The sequence below is a fragment of the Akebia trifoliata genome, chromosome 4 (genome assembly GCF_017979445.1).
Source record: "Akebia trifoliata isolate Shusen 1 chromosome 4, ASM1797944v1, whole genome shotgun sequence".
NCBI lineage: Eukaryota > Viridiplantae > Streptophyta > Magnoliopsida > Ranunculales > Lardizabalaceae > Akebia > Akebia trifoliata.
Window position 1 is genome coordinate 9,632,958 of NC_141378.1, and position 20,583 is coordinate 9,653,540.

General features: G+C 33.8%; 2 protein-coding genes and 1 non-coding gene across 3 annotated transcripts; 1 reads left to right on the plus strand and 2 right to left on the minus strand.

The window, feature by feature from the left end:
- Nucleotides 1–2,535: 2,535 nt before the first annotated feature.
- LOC147403637 (putative ubiquitin-conjugating enzyme E2 18) lies at nucleotides 2,536–7,055 on the minus strand. The gene is made up of 6 exons (XM_086439287.1): nucleotides 6,938–7,055; nucleotides 6,697–6,800; nucleotides 6,478–6,580; nucleotides 6,317–6,380; nucleotides 3,335–3,423; nucleotides 2,536–2,907 (listed from the first exon to the last, which is right to left on the minus strand). Exons 1-6 carry the CDS (start codon nucleotides 6,965–6,967, stop codon nucleotides 2,812–2,814), a joined length of 486 nt encoding a protein of 161 aa, XP_086295413.1. The 5' UTR covers nucleotides 6,968–7,055; the 3' UTR covers nucleotides 2,536–2,811.
- A 5,651-nt stretch (nucleotides 7,056–12,706) lies between these two features.
- On the plus strand, nucleotides 12,707–17,295 carry LOC147403638 (Methylthiotransferase). Its single transcript, XM_086439288.1, has 3 exons — nucleotides 12,707–13,011; nucleotides 14,270–15,327; nucleotides 16,435–17,295. Exons 1-3 carry the CDS (start codon nucleotides 12,755–12,757, stop codon nucleotides 16,941–16,943), a joined length of 1,824 nt encoding a protein of 607 aa, XP_086295414.1. The 5' UTR covers nucleotides 12,707–12,754; the 3' UTR covers nucleotides 16,944–17,295.
- Nucleotides 17,296–18,869: 1,574 nt separating this feature from the next.
- LOC147403639 (signal recognition particle RNA) lies at nucleotides 18,870–19,173 on the minus strand. The gene has a single exon (XR_015178167.1).
- Between the last annotated feature and the right edge of the window lie 1,410 nt (nucleotides 19,174–20,583).

Here is a 20,583-nt window from a genome sequence, read left to right on the forward strand (position 1 = left end):
AATATTATCCTCTGAAAATAGATTTTACCACTCCCATATATTATAAATATAAACCACTTAATTAAGTTCTGCTTTTTAAGATTAAGATTTCAAGGGGAGAACTCTTGGGACAATTTTTAGTAAATTCTAGACCTGAGATTGGTGGTTAAAGAATCTTGTACTTTTTTTTATTTTTGTGGTCAACATATTTTAGAGCAATTAAAAATCTAAACATCTGCATGATTCGTAAATGAGTAGAATTAAACCTTTTAATTGTTTTAAAGTTTTGATTTTTTTTACGGACCTAGAAGGATGATTCATGAAGAAACACCGAGTCAGCCGATCCTGATCCTTTAGTATATTACATGTAATCACTTTCTTTTACCGTTAAATTACGAGAAAGTCAATTGAAATGATTTGGACATATACAACGAAGGCCGATAACAATCCAATTTTAAAAATATTCAAGGTGAAAATCCTAAGAAAATTCCATTAAAACCTAAATTATACATCTTTCACACCTTATTCCAAGCCAATATAACACTACTTGTCTGTCCTGGAAGAGAATTACTCCGCAATAGAGAATGTAAGCTGAGAAGGATAAATAAAGCATCCATACGACAAGCAAACACCTTATAAAGATCAATCTAGTTAAAGCTACTTCAAATTACTGGGGAATACAAACTCAAAGGTTTAAAAAGAGAGTTACTATTGCCGCATCAATTTTTACTAACGCCACATCAAATGTGTGCAAATCTTTAGTGATTTACATAGGAATTGGTGAGGCATTAGTAAAAGTTGGTGCATCAATAGCAGCTCTCTTAAAAAAAAGATCATAGAAGGTTCCGACTGTAGAATAACTCAACTCCTAAGACTTAATTCAGGATTAGAATTTACCAATTACAACAAGAGTATTGTATTCTTTGAAGCACACGGTATCCTCAAAAAGGAGTTCATAATGTTATGTTCTCTCTTCTGTGAAAAACAAGTACTATCCTGACATCTAATCTCTAATACACAACTTTAGTGATAATGCCAAATATGAGAATCAACCAAAAAAATATAAACAACTTGCACCACACACACACACAATGGCATCAGTACTTTGCATAGTCACTAAGTTGGAATTTGGGTTTACAACGGCAAGGAAAAACTTCGGAAAAAATGGTTAGAAAAAAAAAATAAATAAATAATATATATATATATATATATATAATATATATATATATATAGGGTAGCGATCAAGGGCCAACTTTTTGGCAAATTTTTTGGCAAAACATTTTTCAAAACATGAGTTAGAGATTTTGGAATGGGCTGATTTTTGGTGAGGATGATCTCTACAGTGAGTAGATCATCCTCACAAAAAATCAGACCATTCCAAAACTTCTAACCCATGTTTACAAGCTGAAAAATTGTGGACCGTCCATTTTTTGTAAACTGTTTTTGATGGGGTTAGAAGTTTTGGAATGAGCTGATTTTTGGTGATGATGATCTCCTCACCGTAGAGATCATCCTCACCAAAAATCGGCCCATTCCAAAACCTCTAACTCATGTTTTGAAAAATGTTTTGCCAAAAAGTTGGCCCTTGAACGCCCCGCATATATATATGTATATATATATATATATATATATATATATGGACAGTGTTCTGTACATTAAAAAAAAATTGTAGGCAATGTTCTAGACAAAATTTTGTTTTATATGGTTAAATTTTTTTGGAATAGGTTGATTTTTTGTGAGGATGATCTCTACACCATAAAAAGTGGTTACAAACTAATGGATAAAAAATTCACGGTCTAAGACTCTTCAAGTTAAAAACTAGGGTTAGAAATTTCAGAATGAGCTGATTTTTTGTGAGGATGATTTCCTCACTATAAAGATCATCCTCACAAAATCAGGTCATTGAGAAACTTTTAGCCCATATAGGATAAAACACTTCGTCTGGAAGTTTGTCTACAGAATCCGACCCTAGACGTTATAATTACACATTTATTCTAAGTTTTCAATATATTTTTTTAACAAAAAAAAAAAAAAGAATTAATTCAATATATATGCATGATAACATATTTTTACACATCAATATGAAAACAAGTATAACCATCAATATATCTTTTTGAGCAGAATAACTCACAATTGAAAAAATTTAAAAACCATAATATCAAGGCATTATCATAAAATCTCACACTAAACAACATTTATGAACTAAATAACAAACAACGTTGTAGAAATCAACCATAGGCCTACAAAAAAAAAATGTGGTGGTTATTTTTTTTATTTATTTGAAAAAACGTCTTTAAAACATTAAAAAAAAAAAAAAATGTTTAAGACATAAAAAATGCATTTTTTTTAAGTTAAGTTTTTTCATTGTTTTAATCATTAAAGGTACAAAACATGTTTTGCAGGAGACTTAAAAAAAAAAAAAAATGGAGGTTTTTGTTACTATGGTACTGTGAAGAACAATTTATATTCCCAAGTGTGTGTGAGAGAGAGAGAGAAAAGTGATCTTAATCAGCTAGCATTAGAAACAAGAATAAATAAGAGGAGCTCTACTTTGAGTGAGGTGCATAAAGTAATTTATTACCATAAACAACTAACCTGTTTGGTCCATTGTATATTTGCTAAAACACAAATTAATCCTTACTTTACAAATAACACTGTCCAGGAATGCAAATTTACAGAAGCCCGTCAACACTTGCTCCGAACTAAACTTCGCAGTGTGCATTGGAATGCCTTCTTTTTATCCCCTCACAAAAGGGCCAGAAATCTTTCTTTCACAGACCAATTCAAAGAAAGTTGTTTTGGCTTTTTTTTTATTTTTTTTAATAAAAAAAATTACACTTTGTCATCATGGAACCACCATCTTGTCTCTTTGGGAGATTTACCATTCTTACAGTTCTTCACGTAGCGATCGTTATCTGGAGGGCGTTGCTGCACATACAAAGTTATACAATTTAAAACCCATCTTTAAAATAAAATAAAATAAACTAAACTGCTATTGGCACCCTAACTTTTACTTGTTACATCCCAATTAAATATTATGGAAGTTTGGTTCAAGTTATTACCTCAGCATTATAACCCTTCCAAACAACTTCAGCAGTTGTTTACAACTAGGATTAGGCTCATATAAAATCCTAAATCTAACAAATAGAAGACTAAACCCAAAATAAAAACAGAGTTTCTATTGGCACCCCAACTTTTACTTATTCTTAGTCATTGACTTTTTTTAAAAATTAGGGTGTAATAAATAAAAGTTGGGGTGCCAATAGCAGCTCTCGAAACAAATTGATTTGTAAGTTTGATTTGAGAAAACAGAGCAAAGAAAAAACCCGAGAAGTTACTGGGAATGGATTTATACCTTCACAGTTGAGCTTGAAAGCATGGAGAGAATGCTGATACAGACAGAACTAACAGTCATGGCTGGGGACCACGAATCATACAAAATATCTGGTAGATCAGAAGAAACGAGCAAATGAAGCATCAGTTTGTGGAGAGAGATTATCTGGAAGCTTGAATAAATGTTTTTAAATGTCGTTGGCTAAGTTTAACTGCTTTAATATTAGAAAGAACAATATACATGGTTTCTTTGAGTGGAAAATAAGTCTCAAGTTGATGATTTGAGTTTCAAATAATCAAGCAAAGCAACTAGTAACAACCAATACTAATTGGGTAGCTGAAGCAAGAGCAGTACAGAATTTAATATATGAAACTATTGTAATATTTAATAGTAATAATTGAATAGGTTTTTCTAAAATCTCAAGTGATCTCTATACTAATAATCAAATAGGGCACCTTAGTAGAGATCTCGACTCCAACTTCGCTGTGATCAGTCCCACATGGGTAGAGTCTAGTAACTTTGCAAGTTTGGAACTGTACATATGGTGGGTTACTTTTACAATATCTTGGATTCTTGTACAACCTCAAAAATGACATGTATATGCAAGGATTGTTATTAACGTGGACCAACATACCTCAAAACTTAACTTTTACCGTGATTTTCTAGATTGCGTTAAATTGTATAGGGCAAACACTTAGCCATAGAAATGCGCACAGAATACTGGACTCATAGAACAATACCTTCCAAATAGCTATAAGTCCAAAATTATTAACTTTTTATTTTTTATAGGTAAATGCTTTGTTAGTACAAGAATATTTTTAATTGTTAATAGTTAATAGTTAGGATAAGAAGTATGGTTTCAAGGGGTCTGAACCTAGGACCTAGGAACAACCTCCAAAAGTCTTACCACTTAGCTAAGTAGCACTTCTTAAGTCCAAAATTATTCATTAACCATTCCATGAGAATGGGCCTTTAGGGGTTCAGCTTTTTCTTTTCCCCTTTTATTTGATTGGTCTTCCCATCATCAATTAAAAAAGAAACAAAACCTGCTCTCTGATTGACATGGCAGATTTTTTCCTTGGTAAAATTCATGTGTGTCACACTAATTGTATATCAAGACAGCTGGGGGAGTTACTTCATGATTGTTGAAATAACATGGTAATTATAGACGTAAGAGTGTATGCAGAATAAAAATGTATCAAATCAACCAACATCACGAGGAACAAGATGCAACATTGATTACCTTCAGTTCAGGCCTAAACAAGCTTAATTTTACCTGAACTATTTGCACCGAAACAAACGCCGCCCTAAAATGTATAGAAACCATCTGACAACCTCTTTGAATGATTTCAAGCAAACTCTATCATTGTCAAACTGGATGAGTTCCAGAAAGATTAGCCACATGGATCCAACAATTATCAACATGTATTATGAGGTTTTGGCACATTCACAAAATTTCTGCAGTCAAATACACTAAACTCTATCCTTTTGAACCAACAGGGATGAACAGTTGGATAATTTATTACAACTAAATCAGCCGCAAAACTGTCCTTAGATCTTTTATTAACATGATTGAAATATTAAAAAAATCTCCCATCTTCCCAGGGAAGAATGCCACAGTTCATCTGTAACAAGAGAACCAAGAAAGGAGAGCTTTCTCCCTTTTTCCACCCAACTCATTGGTCTTTTCAGATATCAAACTTATTTTCTCTACCAATGAAGGTATCCTCATATACATTTCAGTGTGGAATAACTGAGAAAGAACACAATATATAGATATTGATTGCATGAACCTCTCATCTTGACCCATGTTCCAAAAATGTTTCAGGTTAAGGTCTAACTTAATTCCTTCCACCTCAAAATAGTCCTTACCACGATATCAAACAGTTTTCACGCTGATAAATTTGTCACCTTTTTCACTTGTCAAATACTTTTTGATCAGTTCTTGATCATTAGATAGTGCATATATTTATAAATGGAGGGAGAGGGCCAAGAGTTTCCTTCCTATTATATTTCCCTACCCATCAAGGAAGTTTCTTCAATTAAAACTCTTAAGTTATCCTATATTACTTGGTGTAGGATTCATTAGGATTGACTTTAACTAGATATTAGCCAAGAGTTGTTTCAAAACCCAAATACCAAAAATGTGGAGGGTGTGTGAGCAACACCAAGAACAAAAAATATACTTACAGTTCTTCCATTCCACTCTATTATTGAGAATGAGTTCATATATGCTCTTCATTGTCTCCATCCATGTTCGTTCGGTCTTCCTCCTGCTCTTTTAGGACCTTCAACTTGAATAAGTCTTCTAACAAGAGCTATATTCAGCCTTCATTGAATATGTCCAAACCATCACACAAGACTTTTTCTCAGTTTATCACCTATTGGAGCTACTCCCACGTTTTCACAGATGTGTTCATTTCTAATTTTATATTTCCTAGTCTTTTCACACATCCATTTTCATCTACGCTATGCTCAATTTATTAACATGATTCTTGATTGCCTAACATTTCAACTCCATAAAGCATAGCTAGTCTTACTACCATCTTAAAATTTTCCCTTTTGCTTCAATTAGTATGTGTCTGTCACATAGCACTCTAAAAGCACAGCTCCAATTTAACTATCGATCTCTAATCCCATGGGCAACACCATCTTCCTCGATCTCTCCATCCTTATGTATACCCAATTTACACCATATACAACTTTAAATCCAAAATGAAGATACCCAAACCTCAAGACACTTCCTACCCAAAGCCATTTTGAAGAAACATATAAACAAATTGAAATCAAAACTAAGGCAGCAATGAACAGGGCAGGCTAGAAAAAAGAGTAAAATTGAGGATAACCACTTTTAAAGGAGCAAATTCATTTTATCATCACTAGAAGCACAGCCACAAAAAACTAATTAAACAAATCTGACAAGGCAGATATCTCTGTAACACGCATTATAAGAACTAAAAATAGATCATACTTAAATGGGGAAAAAAAGATTTTCCTTTTTACCTAAACATATATGGCCGTTGCTATAAATATGAGGATGAAGAGGTGCTGGAGGTACAAAAATAACCTGTCCAACAAGCACAAATTCAAATTTGGAAAACCTAATTTACCCAAAAAAAAAAAAAAATCGAGCTTTAAAAGAACGTTATAGTTTGATTGAAAACCTGTGGTGCTTCCATGGGGTAATGTTCTGGGAAATCGACTTGAAGCTGATAAGATTCGTTGGCGTAAAGAGTTCCCGAAGCTCCATTGACTTCAATAATCCACCTTTTAAAACAAAAATAAAATAAAATAAATCGAGAACATCAGCAGCTTTGAATCCTAAATAGAAAAATCGAAGAAAACGAAGTCGACTCCTTTAAAGAAAGAAAAAAAAATCTAACCTTTGAAGATTATCTGTGACTTTGAGTTTGAATCCGAATGGAGGATTAACTTGCCATTCTACTAGCTCTTTCTGTAGTCGATTGCAAGCGATCTTGCTCAGAGCCTAAACAAGAACAGATTCGACAAGAAATAAAGAAAAATTATATATAAAAACAATTGAGCAACAGATGTAAATTGTGAATTAGAGAATCAGAAAATTAGTGCAGAAGAGATAGAGATCTGAAGAGTTAGAGAGAGAACCTTGCGAGTGGAGGCGGAGGAGCTAGTCATGCTTTCTCAACGAAGCAGAAAGACCCGGAACAAAGAGGGGTTGACTGACGAGAAAACAGAGCAACCGTGCCCGATATGTGGATTTTGTCCTAATGTTTTAAAAACCGAACCATGATCCAACCAAAATTTTGCTTAATTTATCGGACCGGATCCGACCGGGGTTCCATTCAGTTGGACCGATTTCTATTTATTAAATTATATATATTTATATAATCTTAAAAAACAATGCAATTATGGAGAATTCAAAAAATTAAAATATGACATACTAATAAAGAATTTTACTTAGATTAAAAAAATAACAAACATCTACTAAACATTTGGAAATTTAATGATTAATTTTCTCTTCACTAAAATGCCCATAAAAAATATTCATAATTGTTCTTTAATTAAAATTCCTAAAACATTTCATGTAATTTACTTTAATTAAAAATCTTAATAAATATATGACTAACTTGATGCTGAAGAAAATGAATTTTGAGTTTTTAAAAAATCCAAGAAAGAGGGATTGATTTAAAAATGAAAATGGATAGATATTGAACTTCAAAAACTTAAAATTAAAAATAGGTGAAAATTAATTAATGTTTTTCTGAATTATTTTTTCAAAAAAACTTAGAATTTCTTTTTCTACAAACTCGTGGTATCGGATCGTGTTTGTGGATGCCAATATGGAGCTCTAGACCCTTAGTAAGATTTGAAATCTAACTCTTTAAAAATTTGTAGCTTAGTCCTGATCGGAAATCATGTTTGACTTGTATTTAAAGAGTCACACTCAGATTAAAGAAGTGATGCTTCGTTAAAAATGCCGGTCTCACTGATTAAACCATTATTTGATAAAGATCGATGGTTTCTACTTTCGGTTCTAGGTGGACTGGACCAAAGATTCTGATAAATCCGAACAGTCTTGGTTGGACCGTCGCTCCGGTCTAATTTTTAAACTACTCTTTTGTCCTTATTTATTTCTGGGAAATTATGTAAATGTATTCTAATATGGAGTTTTCTTTCTAAATACCCCCAATTTTTGGATGGTTACTTTTCTGTGAAAATTACTTAATTGATCCTAAAGTGTGATTTGCTTTCTAAATGCCCCAACTTTGGGGGGGGGGGGGGTGAGGGGGAATTAGCACCACTTAATAGACTTTTTCATTCTAAATTTTCCTTTAGAAATGTTTGGAAGTACTAAAATACCTTTTTTTTTCTTTTCTTTTCTTTCTTTCTTTTTAATTAGAGTGTTGATAATCTGACTTAGGCATGTGGCAACTCAATCGACTTGGGCAGTGCTTGGTAGCGATTTTCAACCTGTTTTTTTTAACTTTTGCGGCTTTAAAATGCTTTTTAAAAGGTGATTGATGTTTGATAACAAAAAGCACATCACAAATATGAGTTTTTAAATGCATATATGAAAACGGCTAAAGGGGGCTTTTCCACATTGTGTTTGCGGGAGAAGCTAACACCTTAAAATGGTTGACTTGAAATGATCGAAATGACCCTCAATGTTTTTTATAATTACACCTTATATCTTGGTTTTATTTAACCCACTTCTTCGTCAACAGAGCCCTACACAACCCTTTCCCTTACATATCCCTAATCTTCAACCCAACAGTCATTGTCGCCATTTTCATTGTCGTTGGATGCTCCAATCGACGAAAAACACTAGTACGAACTCAGATCTGCGTCGTACACTAACCTAAACTCAGATATGCTCCATAATTAAGTAAAATTCATTTTTTTTGTTTAATTTCGATGTGAATCATCTGTGCGTCATGATTAAACCACTCTATGAGCTTCAATCTGACCATCCCAAATTGTAATCTCCATTTCAACGTGAGTTTTGATAAATTTATTGTTTTAGATTTTGTACTCAATGTATTTGGGAGATAGATTAGCAATTTTTTTCAAATGATTTGAGCAAACCATAATTGTTAGTAGTTTTTAATTTGGATTTTGTGGGTTTACAATATTTTATTATTATTATTATTATTTTTATATGAAATCTAAAATTTGTTAGTAGTTGTATTTAGTTTTGTGGATGAATAAATCAAAATTTTCTAAAATTTGGTGGTTGATTATAATTGTTTGATGGAAATATGAAATTTTAATGGATTTTTGGTTGCTTGAACCTTGTGATTGTTTGTTTGATGAAAAAAAAAATGAAATCTTGTGATTTTGGCAGATTTCGAATTTAGTATAATTTTATATTTATTAGGGTATTCTGGTTATTTTTGTGTATTATTAACTTTAAGGGTATTCTGATCATTTTATCAAAATACAGTAAAATCCAACAATTGTATCAAACTATAATTATCAAATTCTAGTAAACAACACAATACTTTTACAAGAGTCTATAAAACAAACTTTTCAATATTCCAACTTTTTACAACTATTTCTGACAACTGTTTTTAGTCGTAGAATTTGAAAGCAAAAGTTGACAGCATTATCAAACGGGGCCTTACCTGACGTGACAGACTTGAGAACCATATGTGTGCTCTCTTCGGGATACAAAATCATGTATTTTCATAAAAGGTGCAATGTTGTATCCCGAGGAAAGCGTATCTATGATTTTCGAGCTTGTCACGTTAGGTAAGTCGATTGAGTATGTCATAGGCCTAAGTTAGATTATCACGACTCTTTTAATTAACATCCACTAAATCTAATTTTTATTTTTTGAGATATTTATCAAATGGAAATTACTTAATCAAGTTTGTTACCCAGCAAACCTAAAAAGGGGAGCCACATTCTTTTAAAATATTAAATGCCTATAATACCATGGATTCTTTAAAATTTAAAATTAAATATCCTATTATATCCTCTTTCCTTTTAACATCGATTATCTCTCCCAAAATCCTCATGGGCCCGCATGACCATAGTTATGATCCAACACCACAAACCTTCTAGATTTTCTGAAAATGCTCAAATTAAAATAAAACATAAAAAATAAAATAAAATTTAGGTTGATTCATGGATTTTGAAGGAAAAGATATAATAGGTATTTGATTTAAAGAACTCAAAGTATTGAAAGTATTCAATCTTTCAATGATCCCACACCAGGGTTTGTTGGGTAACAAACTAGATAACTTTGGAGTTGTAAGAATTCCAAGGGTTTTTAAAAAAATAAAATAAAAATGCAACAGGTCTGCTGTAAATCTCTCTTCTTTTTTCAAACTTCAATGAGGGCTATAGCCCCTTCTCGACCCTATTTAGCTATGCCCCTAATGGTTAATGATGAAGGGAGAGGACATACATATATATTCATATATTTAGACGTAACTTTTTATTTATTTTGATGGTATGTGACACCGAATTACAAATGGAGAATGTCATACTCATTTTTTTTATAAAGGAATTTAATTATAACTTTGGTCTAAGCATTCATTTCATTGTTAATATATATATATATATATATATATATATATATATATAGGGTAGTATTCTTTTGACAAAATCCTACACAACATTCTAGACAAAATTTTGTCTTATATGACTAAAAAGTTTAGAAATGGATTGATTTTTTGTGAGGATGATCTCTATAGTCAGTAAATCATCCTCACAAAAAATCAGCCAATTCTAAAACTTCTAACCCCATGAAAAGTGGTTACAATCTAATGGTAAAATTTGACGGTTCACAATTCTTCATCTTATAAACTAGGGTTAGAAATTTAAGAAATGACTGATTTTTTGCAAGGATGGTTTTCTCACCATAGAGATCATCCTCATAAAAAAATCGGTCCATTCCGAAATTTTTAGCCCATATAAGAGAAATACTTTGTCTAGGATATTGACAAAAGAACCGCACCCATATATGTATATAATTCTAATATTTCGTGAAGATCAATCTAGTGACGAGTCCAACTCTTGAAAAATATAGAAGAGTTGAGCTGGATGCTTGAAAATCAAACAAAATTTAGCTTAACACTTGAAAACATCAATCTCATCTCTTGGTGAAGCATCGAGCTTCCCATTGAATAGATATGCACAAAATACCTATATATATAATAATAACAAAATGGGTACTCAAATCAAAAGGTATATTCTTTCTTTTTATTCAAGTGTTTGTCTCGCTATCATCATTTGCATTACAATTATTTTATGAAGGCCTATTATTATTAGAAGCATCGATCTCCACACTTGAAAAAATAACAAAACTCGATATCAATCCTTTAAAGTAATAAGCTCGTCTTTTGGTGAAGTGCCAACCAATATGTTATGCTTGTCTCTGTTGCTATGGATAAGTAATTATTGTTTTAAAATGCATTTCTTTCAATCATGATATTTGTAGAACCCAAATTATGCTCCAAGCTTTATTAGAATACCATGGAATTGAATGAACTATTCTCCAATCTCAAGTGAAGCCGCTCAACAATCTCTCCAACGATCAAGTTAAAAAAAGAACGATAATCACATGATTAAAAGTATCTGCTAGTTTTTTTTTCCCCTCATAGCTTCATTAAATTAGTGAATCTTTATTAATAGAGTTTTCCTGATAGGATCTATCTTCCCCATCCTAGATTAATTTTCTAGAAATCCAATCTTTCTGTTTGAGTACTTATCGTGTAATCGTTTCAATTAGACATTTGATCCCTAATCACAGGTTGGTGAGGGGGGGGGGGGGATTTTTGCTCACATAAATCTAGGATCCGCAATTACATATATCCACATGTATTGAATGACATTTTTAATTTACAAATATACCCTTATTAATTACAAAACTACCCTTGTATACTTGATATGGCAAGCACTGAGGAGTCTATGAGCAAAATGACTCATCTCTAGGTGACTCGAATTGACCTCGTGCAGTTTGTGGAGTCGGATGCTTATTACTCATTATGGAAACTTACACATGGCTATACCCTATTGGTTGGGTATTTTTATCCTCCACAATATTCTCGGTAGGTTTTGTACTAAATTTACCCTCCAAATTGTTCTCAATCACTATGTTGGTTGGGACATAAAAATGGATCGTCTGAATAAGGAGTTGTGTTGTGGTTTGTTAAATCTCAGTTTGACTTCTCGTCCTATTCATAGACGGGACCTAATCTTCTCGGATGAATCATAAATTCTTACACAAGATAAATTACTTAGCTCAGTCTACAAATATTTATATATAAATAATTATAATTTTTTTAATAAACGGGGTAGATCAGAAGATGTTTAAATAGACAATAAGTATTTAAATTATATATATATTTAATTATTTTAATATAACTACAAAATCCCGATATACCTTGACTGAGATTTTCAAAAAATCGCCCCCAACCGAGTCATCTCATTTCTTAAACGAGATAGTCTGAGCCTCTAAGACACATTGATACTCGTTAATCCATATCGTTATTGAGCGACACTGAGATGACTCGGGTCTCGGACGAGATTTGAAGCCATGGATTCCTAGCTATAGTTATCAATGGATCGCATTTGAATTGGATCAGGGTCTTGGACCAATCTTAAAAGAATCAGATTGGATAATTGGCAAATCGGATTTTTTATTGGATCCCAATATTAGGATTAGTAACAATCAGATCAGGTCCAAATCGAATTTATTCCATTAGATTGATATCCGAAATATAAATAAACTTCATTTTCATTTAAACAAAATATGATATAACATACATAATTTCTCACCTTTTTATCAAATCGGTTCCTTATTGAAACCCAAATTTTCGATCCAAACCGATCAAATTTTGGATCTGATCCGACTCATTTTCAGCCCTACCATTGTCGCCCTATCCAACATTCGTAAAATACTAAAACGCTCTGTTTCGACGCTTCAACTCTCATCTCTCTCAGTCCTCTCTAATGGCTTGTTCACTTTCTTCCATTTCGTCTCTCTTCGTGAACCAACCCACATCATCCTCTCTCCTCGTCAAAATCCACAAAATCCGATTTTTAAACCCTAGTTTTCTCTCGAACAAACCCTATTTTTTCTCTTCTCCATCGCCGCCACGCAGATGGATTGCTTCTCTCAATCTGCCCAGAAACTTCTCTCAATCTCCTATCTCCAACACGATCGATGCTCCAAGTTTCCATAATTTCATCGAAACGAAAACAACAGAGTGAGTTTCTGTGTTTTTAAGATCGAAAGATTCAATGTGATATATTCTGTGATTGTGTAGTAATTTTGATTTATTAATTGTGAAATTTGACTTCTAAAATTTGTAATTTGTTAGTCGCATTATTGCATTGCGTTTGGAGTTGCAAAGTAAGATTTTTGTTTGTAGTAATTTTGTTTTAAGTAGAGGATTGTATTAAAAGACGAAAAAAAAGGAGGTCGCTAACTCCATCTATTTCACTAAATTCTTCTTCGAAAGTCGACTTCCTCTTTAGATCCACCCCACCAAATTCTTCCCTATTTTAGGTTTCAATTTTCTCCTTAAGAGCTTTTAATTCGCGTCGAAACACGAAACCAACTCTACATGATGGTGGATCACATGAGATTGAGAAGAAGGAACTTATCCATTCCGAATAGCTGTTAATTGTGCAAAGACAGCAAGGATTCTATTAACCATCTCCTCATCTACTATCTAATCATCAAAACAGTTTGGAGATTCATTTGTGTCTCTTCCATGATGTGATGATCTACCTATAAGTGTGTTTTGGATTATTAGAAGTCTGGCATTCAGATTCTTCCTCGACATGCTTTTATTGTGCAACTTGTTGGAACTTATGAAAGGAGAGTAACCTTGAGGCCATACTCCTGAAGGTTATAGCATATCTATGTGTAGTTGTGAGGGAAATCCGTTTTGATGACCTGTCTTAAATGGGAGGGCATTCTTCATCATATGCAACTTTTTTTAACCTTTGGTTTGCTTAACGAGATTTTTTTCCTGGTTAGTAGGCTTAGTGAGATGCTCAATCATTGTGGCTCTTATTCCTGTACTTGGGGTCATAAAAAATTCTATTGCCTCACCAACTTTTGCTAATGACACCCCAATTCATATGTAAATCACCAAAGAATAAGCACACCTCCTGGGGTGGCATTAGCAAAAGTTGGGGTGGCAATAGAATCTTTCTAAAAGAAGTGTTGCTTCCTATGGAGTTTGATGGGACACAAAATCAAGAGGCATCATTCACTAGATTTTTTTAAAAGTTTTCATGAATTTATCCAAGCCAAACACTTCAGAAATTGTTTTCTTTCTGCCAGTTTTATTGACTTATAAATGATCCATACTGGTGAATTCTTATTAATAATTCTTTGGAACTCGTGCTTGCAACGTTCCGGAAAAATCATTCAACTTACATTCACAGATCCTAATTTACTACGTGGTTAAGTTTATATGGATTAAAACTCTTGCCTGCAATTTTTTTTTCTAGTCCTGTATCAACTTCAGAAATTCTTCCAAGGAGTCGTATTTACCATGAGACTTATGGATGCCAAATGAATGTTAATGACATGGAGATTGTCCTATCTATCATGAAGAAAGCTGGATACAATGAACTTGTTGAGGATCCAGAGAGTGCAGAGATCATTTTTATCAACACTTGTGCCATCAGAGACAACGCAGAGCAAAGAGTGTGGCAGAGACTTAACTATTTCTGGTTTCTTAAGAGACATTGGAAGAGTAACGTTGCTATTGGAAGGTCACAGTCTTTACGTCCTCCAAAAGTAGTTGTTTTGGGTTGCATGGCCGAGAGGTTAAAAGATAAGATACTTGATGCTGATAAGATGGTTGATGTAGTATGTGGGCCTGATGCATATAGAGACTTACCACGTTTATTAGAAGAGGTTGACTATGGTCAAAAAGGGATCAACACTCTTCTTTCTCTTGAAGAAACTTATGCCGACATCAGTCCAGTTCGGATCTCGAAGAATTCAGTTACTGCATTTGTCTCCGTGATGAGGGGTTGCAATAATATGTGCTCGTTTTGTATCGTACCCTTCACTAGAGGCAGAGAACGATCACGTCCTGTGGAATCAATCGTGAGAGAGGTTGGTGAGCTTTGGAACGAGGGTGTGAAAGAAATAATGCTTCTCGGTCAGAATGTGAATAGCTATAATGATGCTTCTTCGATTGACAAAGATGTTCAACCGGGAACTGATTGGAGATTAAGTGATGGATTTTCTAGTATAAGCAAAGTGAAGAATATGGGTTTGCGCTTTTCTGATCTTTTGGATAGACTGTCCATAGAATTTCCAGAGATGCGGTTCAGATATACGTCACCACACCCTAAAGATTTCCCAGATGAGTTATTATATCTAATGCGAGATAGATACAATATCTGCAAGAGTATACATTTACCTGCACAAACAGGGAGTACAACGGTTCTTGAAAGGATGCGTCGGGGGTATACCCGTGAGGCATACTTGGATCTTGTGCAAAAGATACGAAGCATCGTTCCCGATGTTGGCATAAGCAGCGATTTTATATGTGGTAAGTGTTTGTAAAAGATCTATTTTTTCTTGATGCTCAAGTTATATTTTGCATTTTAAATGGCTTTTGTTAAAATGGGTCCAGTAGCAACCGAGAATTGCTGGGAGGTTTGTTACAATAGCCCCTTCTTTGGACCCTTTAAAAAGGTACAATTGATCATTTGGCTACAATTGTCAAATGAAATTAATTTTTGATGCAGAACATCTCCTATGTAGATGCATTGATTGGTGATGCTAAAACATACACAACTTAGAGTAGAATTTTCTAATCCTAAGGAACTTACACCCAGATTTACCAAAATGCACATCAAGATCCATTGCCTTAAAATAATCTTATGTTCTCTTGCTTATGATTGGATTGTTGGTTTGTTATTATTATTTTTTCTTCAATTGTCTAGTATTTGGGTATTTTGCAATATTATTTTGTGACTTTAATAAAACTTTGTGTGCTTCAAAAGTATTCCTAAGTGATTATCTTCAGATTGTGTTGCTTATAAGAGGAAACCCTACTGCTTTTCCCTGAAGATTCCTCTCCCATATTTTGGAATGTGTCATACGTGCTCGTCAATCCAGATTGTTCAGGTTGGATTTTAAATGGGAAAAAATTAGTCACTAACGACGTTAATGGCTGACACGGGATGATATTCCTAGGGAATCCCAAGGAAATGGATCCCTAGGAAACGGTATTGATCCCAAGGGAATCTGTATTGTTAGAAAGAACCACCAAATGACTGGAAATAAGTTTTCATCACTGGGGGCAATTATTCTCTTTAAGCAATACTTTCAAAGGCCAAGGACTTGTATCTCTTGTCAACATTAGATAGTGTGTCACATTTGTGAGTTTCTTGGCTTTATGCTATATTTAGTAGTATGATATTGATTTGTTTGAAATATGAAGCCACATTGCTTCACATCTTTACTAATATTTACAATCTTGTGGTAGATGCAACAATGGGAACACACCCTTGAGGACCACAAAGGCTTAACTTTTTACCTTAGCGATTGATTAAGTTGACTATGGATTCCGAGTCTCTCTCATTCTTGGTGAGGCTAGAACCTTAGATCCCACAATTCTTGTTCTAACATGATCTCAAATAACTTTTTACAGGTTTTTGTGGAGAAACAGAGGAGGAACATTCCGACACATTAACCCTCATAAGGGCCGTTGGTTATGACATGGCATACATGTTTGCATACAGCATGAGAGAGAAAACCCATGCCCATAGAAATTACACAGACGACGTTCCCAACGATGTCAAGCAGAGGAGGTTAACCGAGCTCATTGAGGCCTTCCGTGAGACAACAGGTCAGTGTTTCGACTCCCAAATTGGAACTATTCAACTTGTATTAGTAGAAGGACCCAACAAGAGAGCTCCCGAGACAGAGCTCATCGGAAAGAGCGATAGAGGGCATAGAGTTTCATTTGTAAAAATCCCTGTCCCACATTCGGATAATGACGAGGATGGAAAGAGGAATCCCGAGGTTGGTGATTTTGTGGAAGTTCGCATATTGAAATCGACAAGAGCATCGCTTTTTGGAGAAGCACTTTGTGTAACAAACTTGGGCTCATTTTACAACAAATTTGATGTAGCTCTTGCTTGTGGAAACAGAGCTTGAGAACTAGTTTTCATCACTTGTGAACTAGTTTTAATTGCCTGCCCTAAAATTGCCAAGTGGCGTTTTTCCGGGTCCACTGAACCGAACCCATGAATGTTTGGTCCACCTCTTGAGGAATCTACATACCTATTGAATCTCATGGGTGATTTATAGGCATGGCAATAACCTAAGAAGAGATCTTTGAAAATCCAAAAAAGTCTGTGAACTTCCAAACATGGTCTTCAAGTAAATTATGGTTGGGTTGCATTCCATCTGTTGGTCTGAGATTTTGAAGAACTAGGTCAGTTTTGTAAAATTTCGGTACATCTACTATTTTGAATATATATTTTTTACTCCTTTTTTTTATTAGTAATGGTGAAAGGCAAGGTTCTAGACAACTCAGAAGAAGGTTCCAGTCATAGCTTGCCGACAATGCATAATTGGTATTTATTACTTATTCAAACGCATAGTCGAGTAAGTTTAATGACTTTGTATTACTGATTTTCTACCATAAGGGTGAGTGATTCAAGTCTTCACCCAAGGTTTGTGTATTATTTATATCGAATAGTTTCGATCTTTTCACGTGTAGTGGGCCAAACCTTCATGATCCCTCTTGCCAGAAGATCATCGTAACTATCCAATCTGTTGCATTAGAAAACATTGTGTACATGTAGGATGTTGAGAAAGTCACCCAATGACGAGTCTACTCATGAGAGAGCCCAATGATCAGTATATGGTATGTTTTATTCTTTCATTCTTGAATACTGCCTGTTGAGAGTATTATTTGTTCTTTTATTTAAATTAGCATTTTGAATTTTATCTGTGGCTTCTCTTTCCATCCAACCAACCAACCAACCAATCAGTTGGCTCAAAACTACTTCAGCTTTTTTAGAAGAGAGCTTCTATTGCCGCACCAACTTTTACCCAATATATGTGCAAATACTATGGTGATTTACATATGAATGGGGGTGGTGTTAGCAAAAGTTGGTGTGACAATGGAATCTCTCTCTTCAAATAAGCAGTCTGTTTAGTGTTTAGTGGTTAGTAGTTAGTAGGTGAAGATAGGAACCTGGTCGTGGTATCAACACTCACGAGCTTTAATCAACTTAGCAAGCTAGCACTTTTCGAAGGGCATCTGGTTTGGCTTTAGCCCGACAAATGGAGACTGAAAAGCCATGGTGCATTAGTAGTAATTTCGTGGGGTTAGTTAGTAACTAATTAATAGGTAAAGGTGAATCCAGATTGTGGTATCAAAACTCGTCTCGACCCCTTTGGAGCGTGTTAGGTTGTTCGACTTTGGCCCCTCCTTCCCCAAACTGAATTGTTGGGGTTTGAGAAAGTCAAAGAAATAATGAACAATTGATAGATTTAAAATTTAAAATGACCCCCCACCCACTTGGTTGACCTTCACAGCCTCAATCACCCAACAAATAGTGAAATTGCCAAAATTAAACTAATGATTACTATATTGATGGGTGCGGAAATAAGGTTAATTTTGGAAAAATTCTGTAAAATAACGCTTACATTGACGATTTTGCACAATGTAACAGTATATCTCCTTTGAGCCCTGAGAGAGCAAAGGTAAACACACTAAAATGAAGACCATCTAAACCAGTCATTCCCAAGCCGCACATGCCATCATAAGGGTGATTGATGCCTATTCCATGTTGGGTATCTTATGATCCAAATCCCATTGATTAACCAACTTATAGAGTTCATATTCGGAATTGTTGCCAGCTTTTAATACTAAAAACTCTTGCAACTCCCATCTTCTAAAATAGTCTCTTAATTTCTTCTAAACGACTGAATAAACAGAAAAGAAATTCAGCCCATCTCAAATTCAATGACTTGAAATCACCGATCCGAATGATATTTTATATTACATCGAAGGACCGATGTAGATCCAATGGTGGTGATTTCATTAAAAAATAAAAAATAAATAAATAAAAAGGTGGTTGTTCAAGTGCTAGACTCTTCAGGCGTTGGTGGACCGCAGAGGTGCCATCTCGTTATCCTTTCACCGTCATGAGCGGGAAGTTTTCGCTGCTCTGTGAAACCAGCCTGACGCGATGTCCTCCGCTCTAAGAACTGTTTGACTCAAGCCTTCGCTCAAGTCAACCAGCTCAACTCACAACTTGAAACGGGCGAGTTAGAATTTACCCAAACCGGTCCTTGACAGTCAGAATCAAACCAACGTCCAACCACCTTAATGCCCCCACTCAGGTTACAAGTGAACGTAACTCCACTCGGCGATCAATAATATCCAAAATGCATTATATAAAGAACTAATAAGTTTTGCTTTTGGCCGATGTGGGACTAAATGTAGTGCTTTAAAGAGAAAAAATAATAAACCTTGATGGACAACAGAAGTTTCGCTGTGTTGATAGACTTTATTTATTTATACCTTTATGGTCTGATAGGTACGTGTAGGTAATGTAAAGCCAACTGAGTGGACCACGGACCTAATAAATATGGATTGAAAATTTTAGAGAGTTATTATTGCCACACCAATTGTGTGTAATTCTTTGGTAAATTTCATTAAGGGTGCACATTGGATCGGGTAAATTAGATAATCGAATCAATCCGAAACTTTTTGGATTAGATTGACTCAGATTTAACATGATTTGGTTCGGGAACGGGTACGGATTATAAAAAAAATCAATTGATTTAGTTTGATTCTGGATTAGGAGTATAATAGAACCGAACCAATTTTTATAATTATTATAATATATTAACTTTCTTATTTTATTTTCTAATTTTTTCATGATTTATATTTTTAATGTGTTATGCGTGATGATTTGTTTATGTTGAAATAATAAATATGTTGATGTTTTATTTATGCATGTTATGTGTTATGCGTGATAATTTATTTAATTTTAAAGTTTTAATTATTTTAATTTTACTATTGAAAATAATAAGTAAGAGAATCGAGAATCCATCCAAACCGATCATCTTTGATTTGATTTCAATTTTGTCAAAAATTCAAACCATGTGCACTTTTAATTTGCATAAGAATTGGTGTGGCAATAGCAAATTTCAAATTTTATTTTTGGTGGATTTAATGTTGAAGGAGAAGCCAAGAGTTTTTGAATGATTGTATGATCAAGGGTGAGAACTTTTGTATACATCACATTTCATTGATTAACTATACATCTAATATGGTCTGAATAGCCCGATTGGTACAATTTTGTGATATCGTACGTACCATTTGAACGGTCAAGATTCATTATTTTCCAATGTATGATTCATTAAATGGTGAGATCAAAATATGGTTGATCAAAAAATGATTCTATAGATTACCAAATGAGAGCCTTGTCACCATAGTAACAAAATTTGGATCCGGAATAAAAATTATTCCGTGAGGGCTCAATTCAATTAATTTGATAAATTTAAGAATATTTCGAAAATCGATAAATTTTAGGAAAATATACCAATGATGTTTTTAGTTTTCTTACCAACCTCCTAAAAAAAATTCCAATCTTTTTCTTGAGATTTAAACATTGAAGAAAAAGAAATTTTGAGAGTGAAAGATAAATAATCGATGTTAATATTTTGAGCTCAACGATAATTATTGATGAACTCGACACTTTTAAATCATGATTAATTATTATTGAACTCGACAATAAAAAGTGATGAGTTAGACAATAAAATTTTGAACTTA

Bases quoted from the DNA above. Each gene is read 5' to 3' on its own strand.
- LOC147403637 (XM_086439287.1), bottom strand. From the start codon at position 6,967: ATGACTAGCTCCTCCGCCTCCACTCGCAAG. The intron at 6,581-6,696 runs GTTAGATTTTTT...TTGTTTTAAAAG, and splicing joins GTCACAGATAATCTTCAAAG to GTGGATTATTGAAGTCAATG. The intron at 3,424-6,316 runs GTAAAAAGGAAA...CTGATCTACCAG, and splicing joins CAACGGCCATATATGTTTAG to ATATTTTGTATGATTCGTGG.
- LOC147403638 (XM_086439288.1), top strand. From the start codon at position 12,755: ATGGCTTGTTCACTTTCTTCCATTTCGTCTCTCTTCGTGAACCAACCC. The intron at 13,012-14,269 runs GTGAGTTTCTGT...TTTTTTTTCTAG, and splicing joins ATCGAAACGAAAACAACAGA to TCCTGTATCAACTTCAGAAA. The intron at 15,328-16,434 runs GTAAGTGTTTGT...AACTTTTTACAG, and splicing joins AAGCAGCGATTTTATATGTG to GTTTTTGTGGAGAAACAGAG.